The sequence below is a fragment of the Pan paniscus genome, chromosome 1 (assembly GCF_029289425.2).
Source record: "Pan paniscus chromosome 1, NHGRI_mPanPan1-v2.0_pri, whole genome shotgun sequence".
NCBI lineage: Eukaryota > Metazoa > Chordata > Mammalia > Primates > Hominidae > Pan > Pan paniscus.
In genome coordinates, this window is record NC_073249.2 from 56756149 (window position 1) to 56775870 (window position 19722).

Sequence of the window (19722 nt, forward strand, 5' to 3'; positions counted from 1 at the left end):
CAGTTAGGTTTATTTAGTTTAGTCTGTAGTTAACCTCTGATGTTTCTTTGTTGGTTTTCTGTTAGCATGATCTGTCAGAGAGAGTAGATAGTAGTATTTGCTTTAGATCTATAAACACTTGCTTTATATTTATACACTTGGGAACTCAGGTGTTAGGCGTATACATATTTATAATTGTTATATTCTCTTGCTAGATTGACCCCTTTATCATTATGTAGTGACCTTCTCTGTCTGTTTTTATAGTCTTTGCTTTGTAGTCTATTTTATCTGATATAAGGATAGTACTCCTGTTCTTTTTTTTTTTTTTTTTTTGGTTTCCAGTTGCACAGAATATCTTCTTCCACCCTTTCCCTTTTGGTCTATATATCTTTATAGGTGCGGTGGGTTATTTGTACGCACCATATTATGGGGTTTTATATCTTTATGAACTCAGAGACTCTATGCCTTTTAATTGAAGAATTGAGCCCATTTACATTCAGTGTTATTATTGATAAGTGAGGACTTATTACTGCCATTTTGTTGCTTGTTTTCTGGTTGTTTTGTAATTGGTCTCTTCCATTCTTACAGTCTTCCTTTGTTGTTAAGAAATTTTCTCAGGTTGTATGTTTTAATTTGTTGTTTTTTATTTTTAGTGAATCTATTACAGGTTTTTGCATTGCGGTTACCATGAAGCTTACAAAACATATACATATGACATGTTATTATAAAGAGATAACAACTTAGATTATAAAGAAAAGAATAGAAGCAAAGAAAAAAACTCTACACTTTAACTTTTTACCCCTTATATTTTGACTTTGTGTTTTGTCAATATACGTATTTCTTATATTGTTTGTTTCAACAGGTTGCTATTGGTATTACTGTTTGGGGTAGATTTGTCTTTTGGGCTTTATACCATAGTTATGAGCAAACTGCATACCATAGTGACAATATTATTCTGGGTTTCTTTGTGTATTTACTTTTACCAGTGGATTTTAGACCTTAAAATGTTTTGGTTTTGCGCATTAGTGTTTTTTTCTGTTCAGATTGAAGAAGTGCCCTTAGCATTTCTCATAAAACAAGTCTCGTTGTGGCCACTTCTCTCAGCTTTTGTATGGGAAAGACTTTACTTCTCATTCATATTTGAAGGATAGCTTTGCTGGAGAGAGTATTCTTGGATGGTGTTTTTTTTTTCTTCTTTTAGAATTTGAAAATTTCATCCCACTCCCTCCTGGCCTGTATGGTTTCTGTTGAGAACCCCGTTGCTAGATGAATTGAAGCACCTTTAGATATTGTTTGCTTGTTTTCCCTTACTGCCTTTAGGATCCTCTCTTTGTCTTTAACCTTTGAGAGTTTGATTATTATATGACTTGGAGTAGTTTTCTTTGGGTAGTTTTATTTTTTAGGTTGTTGCCTTTGGCATAAAGACAGGCAGTTCACTTTCATCTATTAATATTATATTTAGCCGTCCTGCTAAACTTTTCTATTATCACTAATAATTTGTTTTTTTTTTCTTGAGTGGGTGTGTTTTTATCAAAATGACCATATCAGGTATAAATAATGATAGTTTTATTTCCTCCTTTATAATCCTTTTGACTCTAATTTATTTTTCTTGTCTTAGTTCCTGGCTAAGACCCTCCAATAAAACCACTTGCAACTTAAAAGAGAATGCCTTTTACCATTTCTCCATTTAGGATGATGTTTACTCCAGCTTTTTTATTTTTAATGTTCTGTTATTAATTAGTGTGTTTATTATGAAAGTATATTAAATTTTTTCAAATCCTTTTTCTGCCTCTATTGAGATGATCTTCTGTATTTTCTTCCTTTTACTAGGTTAATGCAGTTAATTATGTTTGGATTTTTCTAATATTAAATCATTCTTCCAAACCTGGGATAAGCCCACTTGGTCAGGGTGTATTCTCTTTTTATGCACTATTGGGTTAAATATAGTAGTATTTTGTTCAGGTTTTTGCATTTAAATTTTTGAATGAAATGTGTCTTAATTTTTCTTCTTCTGTAATGGCTTTGACTCGTTTTAGTATTAAGGTTATCCTGGCTTCATGAAATGAGTTGGAATTTTCTCTTATTTTTAGTGCCTTGAACAATTGGTGTAAAATTAAGGTGATATACTTCTTCAAATTTTTGTAGAATTGACCTGTATATCCATGTAGGCCTGGTATTTTCTTTGCGAGAATATTTTAAAATACTGCTTCATTTCAATAGTTAAGGGACTATTGTGGCTCTTTATTTTTTCTTGAGTTGGTTCTGGTAAGATGTATTTTTTTAAAAGATTTCTTCATTTCAGCTTAAATTTTCAAAATCATTTCATATGGTTGTTATTAATATTCTTTTACTCTTTTAAATCTTATTTTATTTTTAGTTATATTTCTAATTCCTAGATTTCTCACTTGCATGTTTGTGTGATAGTGGTTTTATGTATTATATTAACCTACCACTCTTTATTATTTCATACTTTTATTAGGGTAGGAACCTGGCTGATCTTATTTCTCCTTTTAGCCACCTTCAGTCCTTCCTGTAAATTGACTTAAACTGAATCTTTCTGAACCACTGTTTTGATTATTTTATTTCTATATTCAAAATGTCTTACTCTTTGGGTAAACTCCTAATTACTCAAGGCCAGTGACTTAACAAGGTAAAGAATAACCCCACTATGACTATAACCACACTAGTACAAATGACCAATATGCTCATTGTCTCTTGAACAACAAGCACATCAAACATCTTAATTTGTTCTTTTGTTCACACTGTTCTCACTTTTTAAAGTGAATTTCCTTCTCTATTCTCTAGTTCCTACCAAGCTTTCAAACCCCTATTAAAATTTCACATTTGTGAAAAAACTTTCTCTGATACTCCAGTATAGAATGATTTTTTCCTTTACTATTTTATTTTTCTGGTGTTCATCCCTTTTTTCTGTGTATCTTTCTTTATAGAGTCTTCACGAGCAGGACATTTATACTTTTTTTCAGTATCACTTTCTCTTGGGAAAGCTACTGTTACATTCTCAACCTTTTTCCTTGACTATTAAAAAATTTAAAATTGTATGTATTTATATTGCTATAGCTGTGACTCAATGAAGATTGACAATAATTTTTTTAACTTAATATATATATATTTTGTATACTTTAAGATACATGTGCAGAATGTGCAGGTTTGTTACATAGGTATACACGTGCCATGGTCGTTTACTGCACTGATCGACCCATCGTCTCCATTAGGTATTTCTCCTAATGCTATCCCTCCCCTTGCCCCCAACCCCCCGACAAGCCCCAGTGTGTGATGTTCCCCTCCCTGTGCCCATGCGTTCTCATTGTTGAACTCCCACTTACGAGTGAGAACATGTGGTGTTTGGTTTTCTGTTCCTGTGTTAGTTTGCTGAGAATGGTGGTTTCCAGTTTCATCCATGTCCTTGCAAAGGACATGAACTCATCCTTTTTTATGGCCACATAGTATTCCATGGTGTATATGTGCCACATTTCCTTTCTCCAGTCTATCATTGATGAGCATTTGGGTTGGTTCCAAGTCTTTGCTATTGTGAACAATACTGCAGTAAACATACATGTGCATGTTTCTTTATAGTAGAATGATTTAAAATCCTTTGGGTATATACCCAGTAATGGGATTGCTGGGTCAAATGGTATTTCTGGTTCTAGATCCTTGAGGAATTGCCACACTGTCTTCCACAATGGTTGAACAAATTTACACTCCCACCAACAATGTAAAAGCTTTCCTGTTTCTCCACATCCTCTCCAGTATCTGTTGTTTCCTGACTTTTTAATGATCGCCATTCTAACTGGCATGAGATGGTATCTTGTTTTGGTTTTGATTTGCATTTCACTAATGACCAGTGATGATGAGCTTTCTTTCATATGTTTGTTGGACACATAAATGTCTTCTTTTGAAAAGTGTCTGTTCATATCCTTTGCCCACTTTCTGATGGGGTTGTTTATTTTTTTCTTCTGCATTTGTTTAAGTTCCTTGTATATTCTGTGTATTAGCCCTTTGTCAGATGGATAGATTGCAAACATTTTCTTCCATTCTGTAGGTTGCCCGTTCACTCTGATGATAGTTTCTTTTGCTGTGCAGAAGCTCTTCAGTTTAACTGGATCCCATTTGTCAATTTTGGTTTTTGTTGCAATTGCTTTTGGTGTTTTAGTCATGACGTCTTTGCCCATGCCTATGTCCTGAATGGTATTGCCTAGGTTTTCTTCTAGGGTTTTTATAGTTTTAGGTCTTACGTTTAAATTTTTAATCCATCTTGAGTTAATTTTTGTATGTGGTGTAAGGAAGGGGTCCAGCTTCAGTTTTCTGCATATGGCTAGCCAGTTTTCCCAATACCATTTATTAAATAGGGAATCCTTTCCCCATTGCTTGTTTTTTGATTGACTATAATTTATATAGGCAGTACTTTAAGCTATTTTTATATTATTCCTCTGGACATCTACTCTTCTTTTGTATAAGCTTTGAAAAGAAATTCTCTAGTCTGGGGATTACAAAATCAAATGCCTTCAGTATCAGGTTGTCATCATGAATGTGTGAATTGGATTGTGTGTAAGAAATAGAGAGTAGAAGTGCCCTGATAAACTAAAGACTGTATACCCTGGCATAGGAATTCAAACCAAACTGTTAAGGTTCTGGGTCAGTCCTACTTGAGACCCTCTGCTCTAGCCTCATTTCTATTATTGAACTCTACTGCTTTATTTTAAATTATCTTAAAAGCCAGAGTTAAAGTAGAACACTTAGGTAAGCTAAAGATTTTTAAAGTTGAGTACTACCTAAATAATTCATACTGCAATAGATTTTTTGTGACGTGAGTTACAGTTCTTTCAAATAGAACTTTGACTATATATAAGATTATTTTTATGTGAGATTTAGGAGGACAAGGACCACATCTTTCTTATTCACTGTTCAGCCTTTATTACAATGTCTGGCACGTAGTAGGTGCTCAGTAAGTATTATTTGAATGAATGAATGAATGGCTGTACACCTTTAAATTTTCTTTTGTTTTTTGTTAATTTTGTACTATGTATAGCATAACCACTTGGTGGCACTAAACTCATTTTAAAACTTGAAGACAATATTCTCATACCCATGTACATTGTAACTTTTCTTCTCACAGACACATACAAAATGAGTTCTAATATATCATGGACAGTGTAAATTATTATTGACATCAAAAAAGAAAGTAACCACAAGAATTTTTTCTACTTCTTAAAATCCTAAAATAATGGATTACAAATTTGAAGTCCTTAGATTATAGAAATGTTTGATAATCTTTTCTGCCGTAGCCTCACTGCCTAGTTTAGCATTGGGTATATATTAAATCTTTAAGGTGTCTTGATTTTGAAAGAATGTGTTAATAAGTATAAATTTTAACTTCTCCTAACTTTACTCCTCCCACTGTGCTATCCTCAGATAATTTCACCTTAGGTAATTTAGACCTAAGATAAGGGAGTATTAAGTGTTACAGTGTTTTAGTCAACCACATTTATAAAGTCCTCTTTAATCATTAAAGTTTTCATCCAAATTTACTAAAGAACTGTGATTCGGATCAAAATACATATTCGTATAAATCAGCAGCAATGTTAATTGGATTCTGGATCTATCACTACTTTTTCCTAATTCATCAATTTTAAGACAGTTTTGAATACAAAATGCTTAAAGAGAAGAATTGTAGAAGCATGGTGATGTTATAGTTATTGAGAATTAGGAGTACGAGACTATTCTGTAATGGAGAGTGCAGTCTTATTAAGGAATTTCTCAAATATACTTCAGTCAACAGTTCAGGAACTGGTAGATATTCATAAGATCTTAAAAACCTCTACCAACATGAGAAATAGAGAACTATAAGAATTAAAGAAGGAAAATAATTGAATTTTTTTCTTCTGAAATCAGGCAGGATAAAAATAGATAATTTACTAAAACGTAAAATCATAAGCTAATTAGCATTATTGGAAAGACTAATTACAATATAGTAACATAATACTGTAGTAGGACTAAGCTGTAATTTAAAAAATTATTCAGCTCTGTGATTAACCTTGCTGGTGTTCACACTGATCATCTAAGGTTCTTTCCAGCTTCATGATCTCAATACCATAGGTGCTTAGGCAGTGTGGAAGAAACTGCTGTTCATAAAGTGGTTTATAATCTTGTTGGAGAGACCACGTGTATGTACAGAGATAGCCTAGCATGATGGCTATGTACACAAATTCTAGAACAAGATCAGCTGTGTGCCCTTGGGCACTTACGTCTTTGTGCCTCAGCTTCTACAAATTTAAAATGAAGATGATAATAGTAATCCTTCTGCATAAGTTGTTGAGAGGATTAAAAGAAATAATACATGTAGAGTGCCTAGAAAAGTAACTGGCACATAGTAAATGCTATCTAAATGTTTTTTCCTTTGGCTAGAATGTAAGGTCCAGATAATTTGTTAAATGATTATAGCTAGATGATAGCAATGTAAAGACTGTACATGATTGAGTGAAAAAAATATGTGGACATTGTATACCCTGTTTGGGAATTTAAATGAGGGTAGAAACTAATGTGAGTTGGGTTCAGAATTTCTCTAAAATCACACAGGTGAATTGAAGCTTATGCTCGGTTATAAAATACTAATTGAATTTGAATAGGTAGAAATGAGTCTAGGAGGAAATGAATAGGAGAGGGGGACAAGCTCTGTTGGCTTAATCAGCTATGTTTTCCATCAAGATGATTGGTCTTGTTACCCTAACTGGATTGGTTTTTGGTAATATTATGAGTTCATTGAGTTCATTTGGTTTCCTAGAATTTTCAACTCCAGAATTGCAGCAAATTTCTGAAAATAGATTAGGATAGAAATTGAACATATTTATTCTGTTTATGCTGAGACTTCATAAAATATAATTTGAAAACTGTTCATGTTTTGGGGCCATTGTGACCAGTTAAAAACCATTTTTTATTTTTTTAAACACATTGATATCTTCACTTTTATATTTTATAGGTAATTAATAATGCTTGTGCTACTCAAGCCATAGTGAGTGTGTTACTGAACTGTACCCACCAGGATGTCCATTTAGGCGAGACATTATCAGAGTTTAAAGAATTTTCACAAAGTTTTGATGCAGCTGTGAGTACAATCTTCTTATTCCTAAAATGTCATATTTGTGAAAGTTTGTATATTAATAGGCTACTTTAAAAAATTATTTTAGATGAAAGGCTTGGCACTGAGCAATTCAGATGTGATTCGACAAGTACACAACAGTTTCGCCAGGTAAAGAGACTTTATGTTAAATAAATACTGTTTCTTTCTTTGCTTCTTTGAGTTTCACTATTTTTTTATTTACTGTAGACAGCAAATGTTTGAATTTGATACGAAGACATCAGCAAAAGAAGAAGATGCTTTTCACTTTGTCAGTTATGTTCCTGTTAATGGGAGACTGTATGAATTAGATGGATTAAGAGAAGGACCGATTGATTTAGGTAATGCAGTTCCTGTTCCTGATATTTCACTTTTGACAGGGGAAAATCTGTTGGGTATTTACCCTCATTCAGTGCTGCTTAAATTTTCAAGGTAAAAGTGACTATGAGGTAACATAATATAATGAAGGCCTTAAGCTCTTCAGTGTGTTATATTAATATATAGGAAGGACATCTTGACTACCATAGTTCAGTTGATGCCTTTGAGTTTTTCCCAAGTAAAATAATTTTTTAACCTATAGGTTACATAATTTATATTTTATTTTCCATTTAACATTTAAAAACTACCCTTAGTGGATGTAAATAGTTACTCTTGTCATTTTTAACCCATTCGTAAGGGATAGCAAGCATTTCTTAACATCCGTATTAAAGTATTTTCATTTGGAATTGGATAATTTATTGTTTTGCAATCAAGAAAATATTTTTCTTAAAATTTCTCTATTTAAATAGTGCGTTAATGTGTTATCCTTTCTGCAAAAACATAGATTGTTCTGATCCTACCCTGTCTCTAATGCTGAGCAAAAAATGATAAACACTTATCAAAGTTGAAGGTACAATCTGTGGCTCTGAAAGATTACTGAAATAATAGGTTCACAAAATAATTTTAACTCCTTATTTTGACTTCATTAAATTTTCTTTTTCTTTTTTTAATAATAGGTTTGAAGTCCAACACAACTTGTTTTAGTTGAATCTAATGTTATAGGCTATTCATAAAACTTTATACTTTTAGATTTTAAAAAAATTAACATGGGTGCATTTTGTTTGTACTTTTTGCCATGCCCCATGCGTAGAACCAATAGTTTATCTAATGCAGATTTACATGCTGCCTCTATATTTAAAAATATTTATTTTTCTATGTGTGTTATAAAAATTTATTTATGGAATTGAAACAACATAATTATACTAAAAAGAGTTTTACTGCTCTAAATTTATTAAAATATTTGTAAAAAAATATTTTGGGCCAAACTTTTGCATGTTAAAGTTGATTGTTCTTATTTTTATTTGTGTTAACTGTTTTAAAATTTCTTTCTAGGTGCATGCAATCAAGATGATTGGATCAGTGCAGTAAGGCCTGTCATAGAAAAAAGGATACAAAAGTAAATGCTCAGCTAATCTCATTGGCATAATATTCTGTTTTTTAAGTATTTTTTATACTTGTATTTTATTGTTATTTTAGCAGTGTGCATTGAACATCTACTTTTTTTTTTTCTTTTTAATTTTTCGTAGAGACGGGTTTTCACCATGTTGCCCAGGCTGGTCTCAGACTCCTGAGCTCAAGCCATCCGCCTGCCTCGACCTCCCAAAGTGGTAGGATTACAGGCGTGAGCCACTGTGCCCAGCCAAACATCTACTTTTGATTGGGTTAATGCATTTAAGAAGTCTATTTCAGAAAATCTCTAAATTTCATGTAGTAGTATGTCATCTTGTCTTTAGAGAAGTTAAACATGCGGATTTCCTTAAGTTAGATAATTTTTTATTTTCTTTTTTTTATTTTTTGAGACAGAGTCTCACTGGGTCGCCCAGGCTGGAGTGCAGTGGCGCAATCTCGGCTCACTGCAACCTCTGCCTCCCGAGTTCAAGCGATTCTCGTGTCTCAGCTTCCCGAGTAGCTGGGATTATGGGCACATGCCACCACACCCGGCTAATTTTTGTATTTTCAGTAGAGGTGGGGTTTCACCATGTTCTCCAGGCTTGTCTCAAACTCCTGACCTCAAGTGATCTGCCCGCCTTGGCCTCCCGAAGTGCAGGGATTACAGGCATGAGCCACTGCACCCAGCTAGGTATTTTGTACTGTTGGATAATTGACAGTTATTTTGTAGAGTTTTATTTTTGAGGGTTTATTTTTAATATTAAGCTCTTTATTTTGGGGTAATTGTATATTCAATTTCAGATAATTATATATATATTCAGTTGTAAGAAATAATACAGAGACATCTTGTGTATTTTTTATCTTTCAGTGGCAACATCTTGCAAAACTATAGTGTAATATCACAGCCAGGATACTGGCATTGATGTAGTCAAGATACAGCAAAATTTGCTCTCCACAAAGATCCCTTATATTGTTCTTTTTAGGCACAACCACTTCTCTCCCTGCTGCCTTTCCCTTTCCTTTACTCCTTAATCCCTAATTCTATAATTTTTGTCATTTAAAGAATGTTATATATGAATTTTACAATATGTAACCTTTTCGCATTAGCTTTTTCACTCAGTTTATTTCTTGGAGATTCTTCCAAGTTTTTAAGTGTATCAGTAGTTCATTTTTTTATTCATAGATGGTATTCTGTGGTATGGATATACCAGCTTTTTGCCTCTTCATCCATTGAAGGACATCTGGATTGTTTTCTATTTTTTGGCTACTGAGAATAAAGCTACAATAAACGTTTTTGTGCAGATTTTTTGTGACTGCAAGTTTTCATTTCTCTGGGATAAATGCCTATGTGTTGCATTGCTGGGTTGCATGGTAAATGGATATATATATATTTTTTTTAAGAAACTACCAAACTCTTTTCCAGAGTGACTGTACCATTTTATATTTCTACCAGCAATATATGAACGGTCTAGTTCCTCTGCATCCTTTTTAGCATTTGGTGTTACCACCATTTTTAGTTTAACCATTCTAATAGATGTATAGTGATACTTCATTGTGGTTTTAATCTGCATTTCCCTGATGACTAATGATGTTGAAAATCTTTTCGTGCCTTTAGCTCATTTTCTGATTGGTGTGTTTTTTGACTCTTGAGTCTGAAGTTCTTTACGTATTTTAGATACTAATCCTTCATCAAACACATTGCCTGCAAATATTCTCTCCCAGTCTGTAGCCCATCCACTTGTACTCCCAAAATGGTCTTTCACAGAGCAAAAGGTCTTAATCCTGATGAAGTACAGTTTATCAATATTTGACACTATGAATTGTGTTTTTGTTTTCAAGTCTAAGAATTCTTTGTCTCGGTGTAGATACCAAAATTTTTTTCCTGTGTTATTTTCTTAAAAGTTTATAGTTTAATGTTTTACATGTAAGTCTATGATGTATTTTGAGTTAATTTTTGTATATGGTATGACATTTAGATCACGGGTCATTTTTTTTTTTTTTTTTTTTTTGCCTATGCATATTCAATTACTCAGGCACCAGTGGTTCAAAAGGCTATCCTTCCTCCACTGAATTCCTCCTGCACCTTTGCAAAAATGGAGCATATTGGTGTGGGTCTATTTCTGGGCTCACTAGTCTGTCCATTGTTCCATTTATCTGTTCCTCTGCCAGTACTACATTGTGTTGATTACTGTAACTCTAAGTCTTGAAATCAGGTAGACCGATGCCTTTCATTGTATTCTTCTCTTCAAAATTGTTTTAACTACTATAGTTCCTCTGCCTTCCCATATAAATTTTAGTATAATCTTCTCTATATCTATAAAAGTAAGACTTTGGATCTTATTTAAAATTTCTGTGTGAGCTGGTTTTTATGGACATGGCTCTGACAGGGTAAATGTAAATTGTGGGTGCCACCTCATTACGCCAGGTGGGAGTAGAAGTCCAGCTTCCCTACTAGGCCTTCAGTGACAACTGAAATGGAATAAGGCTTCTTGTTATTGCTGGGCAGAGATGGGAGTTCTAGCCCCCAGCAGGGTTTCTGTTGATACCACTCTGGCTGAGAGGGGTAGGAGTGCCTTGCTATTGCTTTCCACTCATACTGAAGTGGAAGAGGCTACTTTGCCACTGGATGGCAGTGACAATTTTGGCTTCCCATTCTGTGTCCTTTGATACCACAAATGGGTGTGGTCATTACCACATGGCAGGGATGAAAGTCCCCATTCCCTACCCAGCCTTTTTAAATACCAACCTAGGAACCTTGTTAAAGGTTGGAAGACAAGACTGGAAGTCCAGCTCTCTATTCTGCTTTTACTGGTTTTGAGTAGGGGTGAGGTCACAGATTTTTCAATCATGTTTGGCTATAGTGGAATGATTATCGTCTAAAAGTTTTCTGTCTTCTGAGGCTGCACCTTTTCTGTTTGGCTAGAGAGAGCAGACTTTTGTTGGGGCTTTTTTTTGTCTGTGCCTGTTGGTATTTCTGGGTTGCTGGTTTCTTCAGCTCCAATTCTGGGATATATGAGGCAGAAAAAAACCTCAGGAAATTCACTATTGTATCATTCTTGGTTCCTGAGTTCCCCAGCTTGTCTGCTTTTTTTCTACCTTTCAGAATGTTCTTGCTTGCTCTTTTTAAAAAACATATTGTGTCCAGGGTTTTTAATTGTACTTACTGGCAGGAATAGGGACATGGAAGTCCCACAATCAGTGTTTTAAAGACATTTTTACATAGTTCAAATTACTATAGTTATGTTGGGGCCATTTCTTTTCAGTGAATAGAACTGTGTATGAGAAACTCTTAGAGATAAACTAATGCAAAATGGGCTTATATTTTCTATATATTTTCATCTTAATGCCATTTACATAGTGTTATGAATAATGCTTTTAATGTCAGTTGCTACCATGAACCAGCTTGTTATGAGATGCTTCATTGATATCAGAGTAGTGAAAATCAAACATTCAGAAATTTTACTATACGATATAATTATATATTATATTAATAAAATATGTTATATTTATTTACATATAAGATAAAATATATAAATTAAAAATAGAAAGTTCATCATGACTTGGAAAAAATTATATAATACGGAGCATAGTTAATACCCATCAAGATGCCAGTCTAAATAATTTAAGAAATATGGAGTCTCCATTTGTTTTTTTCTGAGCTCTTAAGTTAATGTGTTGCCATATTTCTTATAAAGGTAGGGAAATTGATGAAAATGTTTTTTATTTCAAATGTTTTATAACATTATTTTAGAATATTTAAAAAACATTTGTGATTGATGGAATTTAGCCAATTTTGTTTTTCTACAGTTGTCTTCCCTATATGAAAGCTTTTTTTTGTTTTTTTTTTTAAGAGACAGGGTCTTGTTCTGTTGCCCAGACTGGAGTATAGTGCACTATCATAGCTCACTGCAGCCTCCAGCTTCTAAACTCAAAGGATCCTCTCCGCTCCTGAGCCTCCCAAGTAGCTGGGAGGCACCTATGTGCCTGACCTGAAAGCTTTTTAAAAGTGTCCATTTTTATTGCTACCCAATTGATAGACTTTTGTTTATACTAGAAAATCAAGAGGGGAATCACAATGGATTATCTTAACGGTAATAGTTGTACAATTCTTTATTACATTATAAACTTAAATAATTTTCTTCTAGGTACAGTGAAGGTGAAATTCGATTTAATTTAATGGCCATTGTGTCTGACAGAAAAATGATATATGAGCAGAAGATAGCAGAGTTACAAAGACAACTTGCAGAGGTTCGTGGCCATGTTTCTAAGTACAAAGTTCTAGCTTGGTTATTCTCTCAGGAAAAGTATTTACTTTAAATATATATATAATCAAGTGGTCTGAATGGTGGCTAAGCGAATACACACTGGATTCAGGCTGCCTAGATTCGGTTCCTGGCTTTGCACTTAGTGGATATAGGAATCTGAGTATATTTCCTTGTGCCTCAGTTTCTTCATATAGCATAAGGATAATAAATAGTATTTACCTTAGAAGATTGTCATGAGGAGTAAATGAGGTATTATGTGTAAATCACTTAATGACTAACAAATGGTAAATGCTAAATAAGTGTTAGGAATGAACTATTTTAACTATTTTCTGTGACTTCATTATATAATTAAGCAAGTTAATTCTCAAAGAGTTAACTGGGTATATTTAGAGTCACATGTAGTCTTTACTAGTCTGATTACCTTTCTATAGTAAATGTCATTGGAGAAGAGATTTAGTAGACAAAGTTTATTTTACAATCCTTTGAGCACATTTTCTTAAGAGTATATTTAAGAAAATTTATTTTATAGTGTATTAGGAGAATATGGCAATAGAGTATATTACAGTGTAGGTTGTTTTTAGATGAAAATTCATATTATTAGAACATAGAAATATGGAAGGTACTATTTTGGGGCTTTTATCCTTTAATGCTGCTGTTAGGCGGGCATGCTGCTATCAATATGAAGAATAAAAATTTGAAAATAATCATACTGTGTTTATCATTTTAAAATATTCTGAATGTAAGCCTCAATTATTAGGGTGTGCTATTTCTTTTCCTTCCCCCAAGGAGGAACCCATGGATACAGATCAAGGTAATAGTATGTTAAGTGCTATTCAGTCAGAAGTTGCCAAAAATCAGATGCTTATTGAAGAAGAAGTACAGAAATTAAAAAGATACAAGGTATGTTTTTAAAAATGTGTTCCTTTAATGTTTTAATATAGAGCAGTATATTTCAAGATGAAGGTACATTGAATATCTGATGGCTTTCTCTCCTATCATTTACCAGATTTCAAATAATTTGTTGATTATCTGATACCCTACAAAGATAAGTAGTGAGATGTCTTTCATTTTTATTTTTGTAAAATATTATTAGGAATAGAATTTTAACCTATTTGGTGTTTCAGTTCACTGTAGTTATTATTCCTTTTTTTTTTTTTTGGACAGAGTCTCGCTCTGTTGCCAAGGCTGGAGTGTAGTGGTGCAATCTTGGCTCACTGCAACCTCCACCTTCCAGGTTCAAGCAATTCTCCCGCCTCAGCCTCCCAAGTAGCTGGGATTACAAGTGTGCACCACCATGCCTGGCTAGGCTAATTTTTTGTGTTTTTAGTAGAGACAGGGTTTTGCCATGTTGGCCATGCTGATCTTGAACTCCTGACCTCAAGTGATCTGCCCGTCTCGGCCTCCCAAAGTGCTTGGATGTGGAATGTATATGTCATTTGTCATGTGTTATGGTAGTAAAGGATTATTTTTCATTTGAACCTCAGTGTAAGGCAAGAACTGTCCTTTTTGTTGCTCCCCACAGTGTCAGTAAAGTGTTTTGCATCATACTTAACAGACAACAGATACTTTGCATCATACTTAACAGACAACAGATGATTGTTAAGTGAAATGAATCGGCCTTAAACTAGTAGGATTTCTTCAGGTGAAAGTGGTAGGGGCAGGCAGGCAGGCTCTAGAGTATTCCAGGTGGGAAAAAGGGAGGGACAAGTTCATGGAGATAGGGAAGGAAAAAATAATAGCTTTCCCAATTATTTTCCATTTCACATGATATTAAAAAAAGTAAATTACCCATCTTTATATATACTTATGTGTTTATTATGTAATTAACTAACTTTTAATATCTGCCCAAAATACAACACAAAGTTTCCATAACTTCCATAAGGTGTCCTGCTTTATTGTTTGGGAAAGCTTTGTTTAAAAAAAGATAAAATGATTGTCATACTGCTATAAAACAAACATGTTAAGCTTTAATTTAATTAATTAACTGAAGGAACTCTAGTTAAAGGAGAAGTCAGAGAAGCTCAAATTTATATGAAGTTTAAATGAATTTATAAGAGATGGAAACTTTCTATGGAAGGGCAATCAATTATACTTCTACCAGGCAGAATATATAATAGGTCAGTGGCAGTAAAAGCCTAGAATCACATAACTTGAGAGGATGTTATCTAGACAGTGCATAGTTTTCCACTGAAGTAGAAATTTTTTCCTGCAGTGTACCCCCTTTCGATAAAAAATAATCTGAAGGAAAGATTGTGCTTGATCACAAAATAAAGCTGGTCTCATTAGACTTTGCCTGATTATTTGCACAGGTGAAGTAGCAAATGTTTATTTAGCTTGTAGATCTTTAGTTGTTTTTATAAATGACATTTTCATAAGTAATGTTAGATTGGACTTTTAAAGGCCTCTATTATTTGCTAAGTCAGGGGCAGGAGGCCCTTGCCCAAGAAACTCCCTCCACATGTTTTATTGTGTTAATTTTTATTCTCAGTGGGAATGGAATCTCATTATTTCTAAAATCATTTTCTTATGAGAATGGATATACCATTTCTATTTTGAGTTGGATGCAAAGAATAAAATATCAAAATTAGCAGAAATGTAGTTAGTGTGGATTGATGTTGTTTTATTTTCAGATTGAGAATATCAGAAGGAAGCATAATTATCTGCCTTTCATTATGGAATTGTTAAAGACTTTAGCAGAACACCAGCAGTTAATACCACTAGTAGAAAAGGTAAGTATTTTATTGGTAGATACTTAAATTAAGTTTAGAGTCTCCAAAAACATAAAATGTATTTTTTATTTTTTGCGTGAGTAGAGGTAAAATTTTTGGAAGCTTGTATGTTTTTATTCTTTTGCTTTTGCCTCTTGTTTTCTACTCTGTAAGAATTAGTTCAATTGAGACTGTAAAACAAAAATAAAGAATTACCCCACTGCTTTAGACCTCAGGTTATGCTGTATTAAAATAAAATTTAAAACACTTCCTTTAAGCAAAAGTAGATTTTTAATGCTGATAATTGAAATAATATTTTCCTATTTAGCAAAAATTTGAGTTGATATAACAGAATTTAAAAGTAGAATGGACATTGTTGGGTTTAAAAAAAAAATAGCCTGTACTACGAAATAGGTTTTCTTATTTCTAATCTAGTATCCATTCCACTGAGGGAAAACTAGCATAAGTTAGTGAAGAATTCTGATTTCTATGATTTTTTTCATAAGTAACAATAAAATATTTGTTGAATAAGTAAAATGCAGTTAAATTGTTTTTAAGTTCATACTGTAAATCAGTGTTTCTGAAAGTGAACATCAGTGGATACTCTTTAAAATACATGTTACCTGGCCCCTCCCCAGATATTCTGATATAGGGGAAGGATTCTTTAATAAGTTCCCCAAGTGATTCTAATGCAACTGGTCTGTGTACCACAGTTTGAGAAACACTTTGAGAAGACACTACTAGGCAAATAAAATTTTGGACCATTAACTTAAAGACGAGAATACATGGTAGGTATATTTTCCTTATTAATTTTAAAGTTTACAAAGCAAAGATTGATTTCAACCAAGCTGTTTCATGTTATACATTCTAAATAATATGAGATGTGAGCTAATAAGTTTTTTGTGTATATTACCTTATTGATTGAAACATGTGACCCAACTTTTAGCATTAAATGTAAAAATTATTGCAGAAGACTGCTAAATCTTCTCTTTTCCATTATAGGTTTTTCTGTTCATGCATCTCAGGGTGTATTCTAAGATGGGAAACTGTTTTTAAAGTTTTAGATTAATACAGGGTCCTGTGGTTCTCAAAGTTGCTTGGTTAACAAGAATACCTAGATATGATGTTATTAATCCTATCAAATGTTTTTCTGTTAAAAATATTAAAATAACTATAAAATGTGCTAAATATGTGATACATCAGATTTTAAGTTAGATAAATGTTACTAGGGACTAGGACCCTTAGATAAATATTAAATGTATAAATTTTGCATTAAAATTGATCTGTGAACAGAATTTTTTGTGTGTGCAAATTAGTAAGTAAAAGAACCACTGTTGTTTGATTTTTAATTACACTATATCCCCAGATTTTTTTGAGAGCATAGTTAGAGAACAACAGCTTGTCAGCTTAACATTAGAATAATTATTCCTTAGTTCACATTTTTTGGACACAAGGTGGCAGCATATAAATACCTGACGTTAGTGGAACACCATCTCTGTTGTGTTTGCCTTCATTTTCTTAAGGAAAGTAGTTATTGACCTTCTAGTTGCTTATTTCTCTAAGCTGTTCTTTTATTAATATTCCAGAAGCAATATTGAGATAGATTTATTTCTTGTATGCATGCAATAACTATTATTCTCCTAGGTTCTGAAGGAGCTTAGACTCATTTAATTGGAATTGTTGAAATGTTTTAAATTATTCATCAAACATTTATCTAGCTGCAAGGATATTCCAGGCACTCTGTTAAGGTCTAGGGATGTATACATAACTGAGACATATTATTTTCTCTTAAGCAACTCATGGTACAATTTGGGAAAGGAATAAATGAACAATTATGGTATTGTGCTAAATAGTATTATTTTGATAAATGCCAGGATAAAGTCAGGCTAAAGATCCCCAGCAATCACAGGGTAGCTCCTAAATAGCTTTATAGCCACTTAAAATTTCACATCCATAAAGTTTTAAATATGTGGTGGGAATTAAGTGCTTAATCTGTAGCACTATATCCGTTTCCTTTGCAAGAATATATTTTTGTTCATCTTATTTTGGAAAAAAAATGATACCATATTAAAATATCATTTTCTGCAGATAAATGCAAATTTAAAAAATAAAGCATGTTGAAAAACTGTTAGAATAAAGATTAGATTTTATAATTATATAAAATCTTTACCAGTGATAGTTAATTACTTAATGGTAATACTTCTAAGAAAAATTACCTGGCCGGGCGCGGGGGCTCACGCCTGTAATCCCAGCACTTTGGGAGGCCGAGGCGGGCGGATCACGAGGTCAGGAGATCGAGACCATCCTGGCTAACACGGTGAAACCCCGTCTCTACTAAAAATACAAAAAATGAGCCGGGCGTGGTAGCGGGCGCCTGTAGTCCCAGCTACTCGGGAGGCTGAGGCAGGAGAATGGCGTGAACCCGGGAGGCGGAGCTTGCAGTGAGCCGAGATCGCGCCACTGCACTCCAGCCTGGGCGACAGAGCGAGACTCCGTCTCAAAAAAAAAAAAAAAGAAAAAAAAAAAAAAAGAAAAATTACCTATAGAATTCAGAAATAGATAAGTTGGAATAGTGGATCTTACTATGTTTTGTTTTCAGGGAAAATAGGATAAAAGAACAAGGTGTGAGAAGGAATAGAAGGAAACAAACAGGAAAGATATGGCTGCACCATGCAGTGCTACTGTATGCTGAGATTCTACAGGATGAGATTTTTGAATAGCTGAGGCAGTTGCCTATAATCTATGATGACATAAAAGCATTTGACCTAAAATCTTTTTATTTGCAAAATAATAAATAAAAAGTGATTCTCCCTCGGCATGGCTATAATGAACTTGGTTAGAACCTGTAAATGTTTTTGTTATATGAGACTTTTTAACTGATGAATTCGTTGAATACACACCACATTTAAAAACTGCCTAGGAGGTAATCCAAAAATATATAGTTATAAAACTTCTTGTATTATGTACCAAATCTCTTTCTTAAAATATAAAATAAAATTATCTAGTTTAAGATTACATTTGTGAGACTTCTATTTATTCAGGTATATTTATGATTAAAAAATTTTTGTCTACACATTTGTATGTAATTATGAATCATTGTCTATCTTAAGTTTTTAACTACCAATAACTTAACATGATGTAAAATCATAAATTCCATTGCTATGGGGAAATCCAAACAACTTCACAATATTGAATTTTGTCCACATTTTACTATGACTTTATGATTCAATTGGTAATAAGTAAGCTTCAGATCTTTTTCTATTTCTTAATAGAAATAAGGTAGAAGAATAATTAAGGCTAATCACAACAATATCTACATTAGTATCTATTAATGCAGAATTATCTGATTTGAGTCAGTACTTTTTAATATCATTGGTACACTGTATAGAAGGAAAGTATTTTTAACAGCATATATTTTTCCATGTTATTTATAAATATGATTTTATTTTTATTTTTTAACAAAAACAGACCAAAATACAGGCTTTGAATTTAAATCTTATATATATGTTACTTATTAGCTGGAGCTTTTAGGCACTATTTACTTTCTTATAACCTCTTTCTCATCTGTAAACTGGGAATCATACCTACTTCACATTCTTGATGATTAAATGAGATCATATCTGTAAAGTGTATAAATTAGTGCTCAATTAATTGTGATAATTATTTTTAATTTTAATAAATGTATAGACACTCTGCCTTATATGTGTTTGCTCATTTAATTATGTTGTAAAGTTTATATCAGAAACCAGTAAATTTATTTCTTGTTAATCCTTCTCAATATTCTATTAGGTATACTCAGATCAATAAGGAAAGAAGCACATACTTTTATTTTAAATTATGCCTAAAACCAAATTATATTTATTATTTGAGGACAGAAAACTTTGTATGAGATGCGATACACATATCAAATTACAAATTATGCTTGTTAACTAAAAACGTTGATGTTGGCAATTAACTTTATTATTTTTAATATGGCACACAGACTATTTGCTCTTATTCATTCTAAGGCACAGCACTGTTTTATCATACTGTTAAATAATAATTATACTACCTAATACATTACAAAAAGAGATTGTAATTGTTTTAATTGCTGTATTTTTTATTTAAGGAAGTTTTAAAAAAAGTTGTATAATGTAGAAGTCTAATTCATTGACTCTTCTGAAGTGGCACAGTGGAAAAATATTGCATTGTAGTACTCTAAAATCTTGCT

At 32.8% G+C, this 19722-nt stretch overlaps 1 protein-coding gene across 7 annotated transcripts in view; it reads left to right on the forward strand.

The window, feature by feature from the left end:
- UCHL5 (ubiquitin C-terminal hydrolase L5) overlaps window positions 1-19722 on the forward strand; it is a 48040-nt gene that overhangs the window by 23413 nt on the left and 4905 nt on the right. The window contains exons 5-13 of one of the 7 annotated variants that reach the window (XM_034942831.3): window positions 6974-7099; window positions 7182-7243; window positions 7322-7452; window positions 8483-8546; window positions 8677-8757; window positions 12685-12787; window positions 13591-13704; window positions 15435-15533; window positions 16226-16300. In XM_034942831.3, coding sequence (XP_034798722.2) covers window positions 6974-7099; window positions 7182-7243; window positions 7322-7452; window positions 8483-8546; window positions 8677-8757; window positions 12685-12787; window positions 13591-13704; window positions 15435-15533; window positions 16226-16264 — 819 coding nt within the window. In that variant the 3' untranslated portion in view covers window positions 16265-16300. The remainder of the gene's footprint in view (window positions 1-6973; window positions 7100-7181; window positions 7244-7321; window positions 7453-8482; window positions 8547-8676; window positions 8758-12684; window positions 12788-13590; window positions 13705-15434; window positions 15534-16225; window positions 16301-19722) is intronic. The other 6 variants (XM_034942835.3, XM_024928298.4, XM_024928299.4 and 3 more) reach the window with 6 other exon arrangements.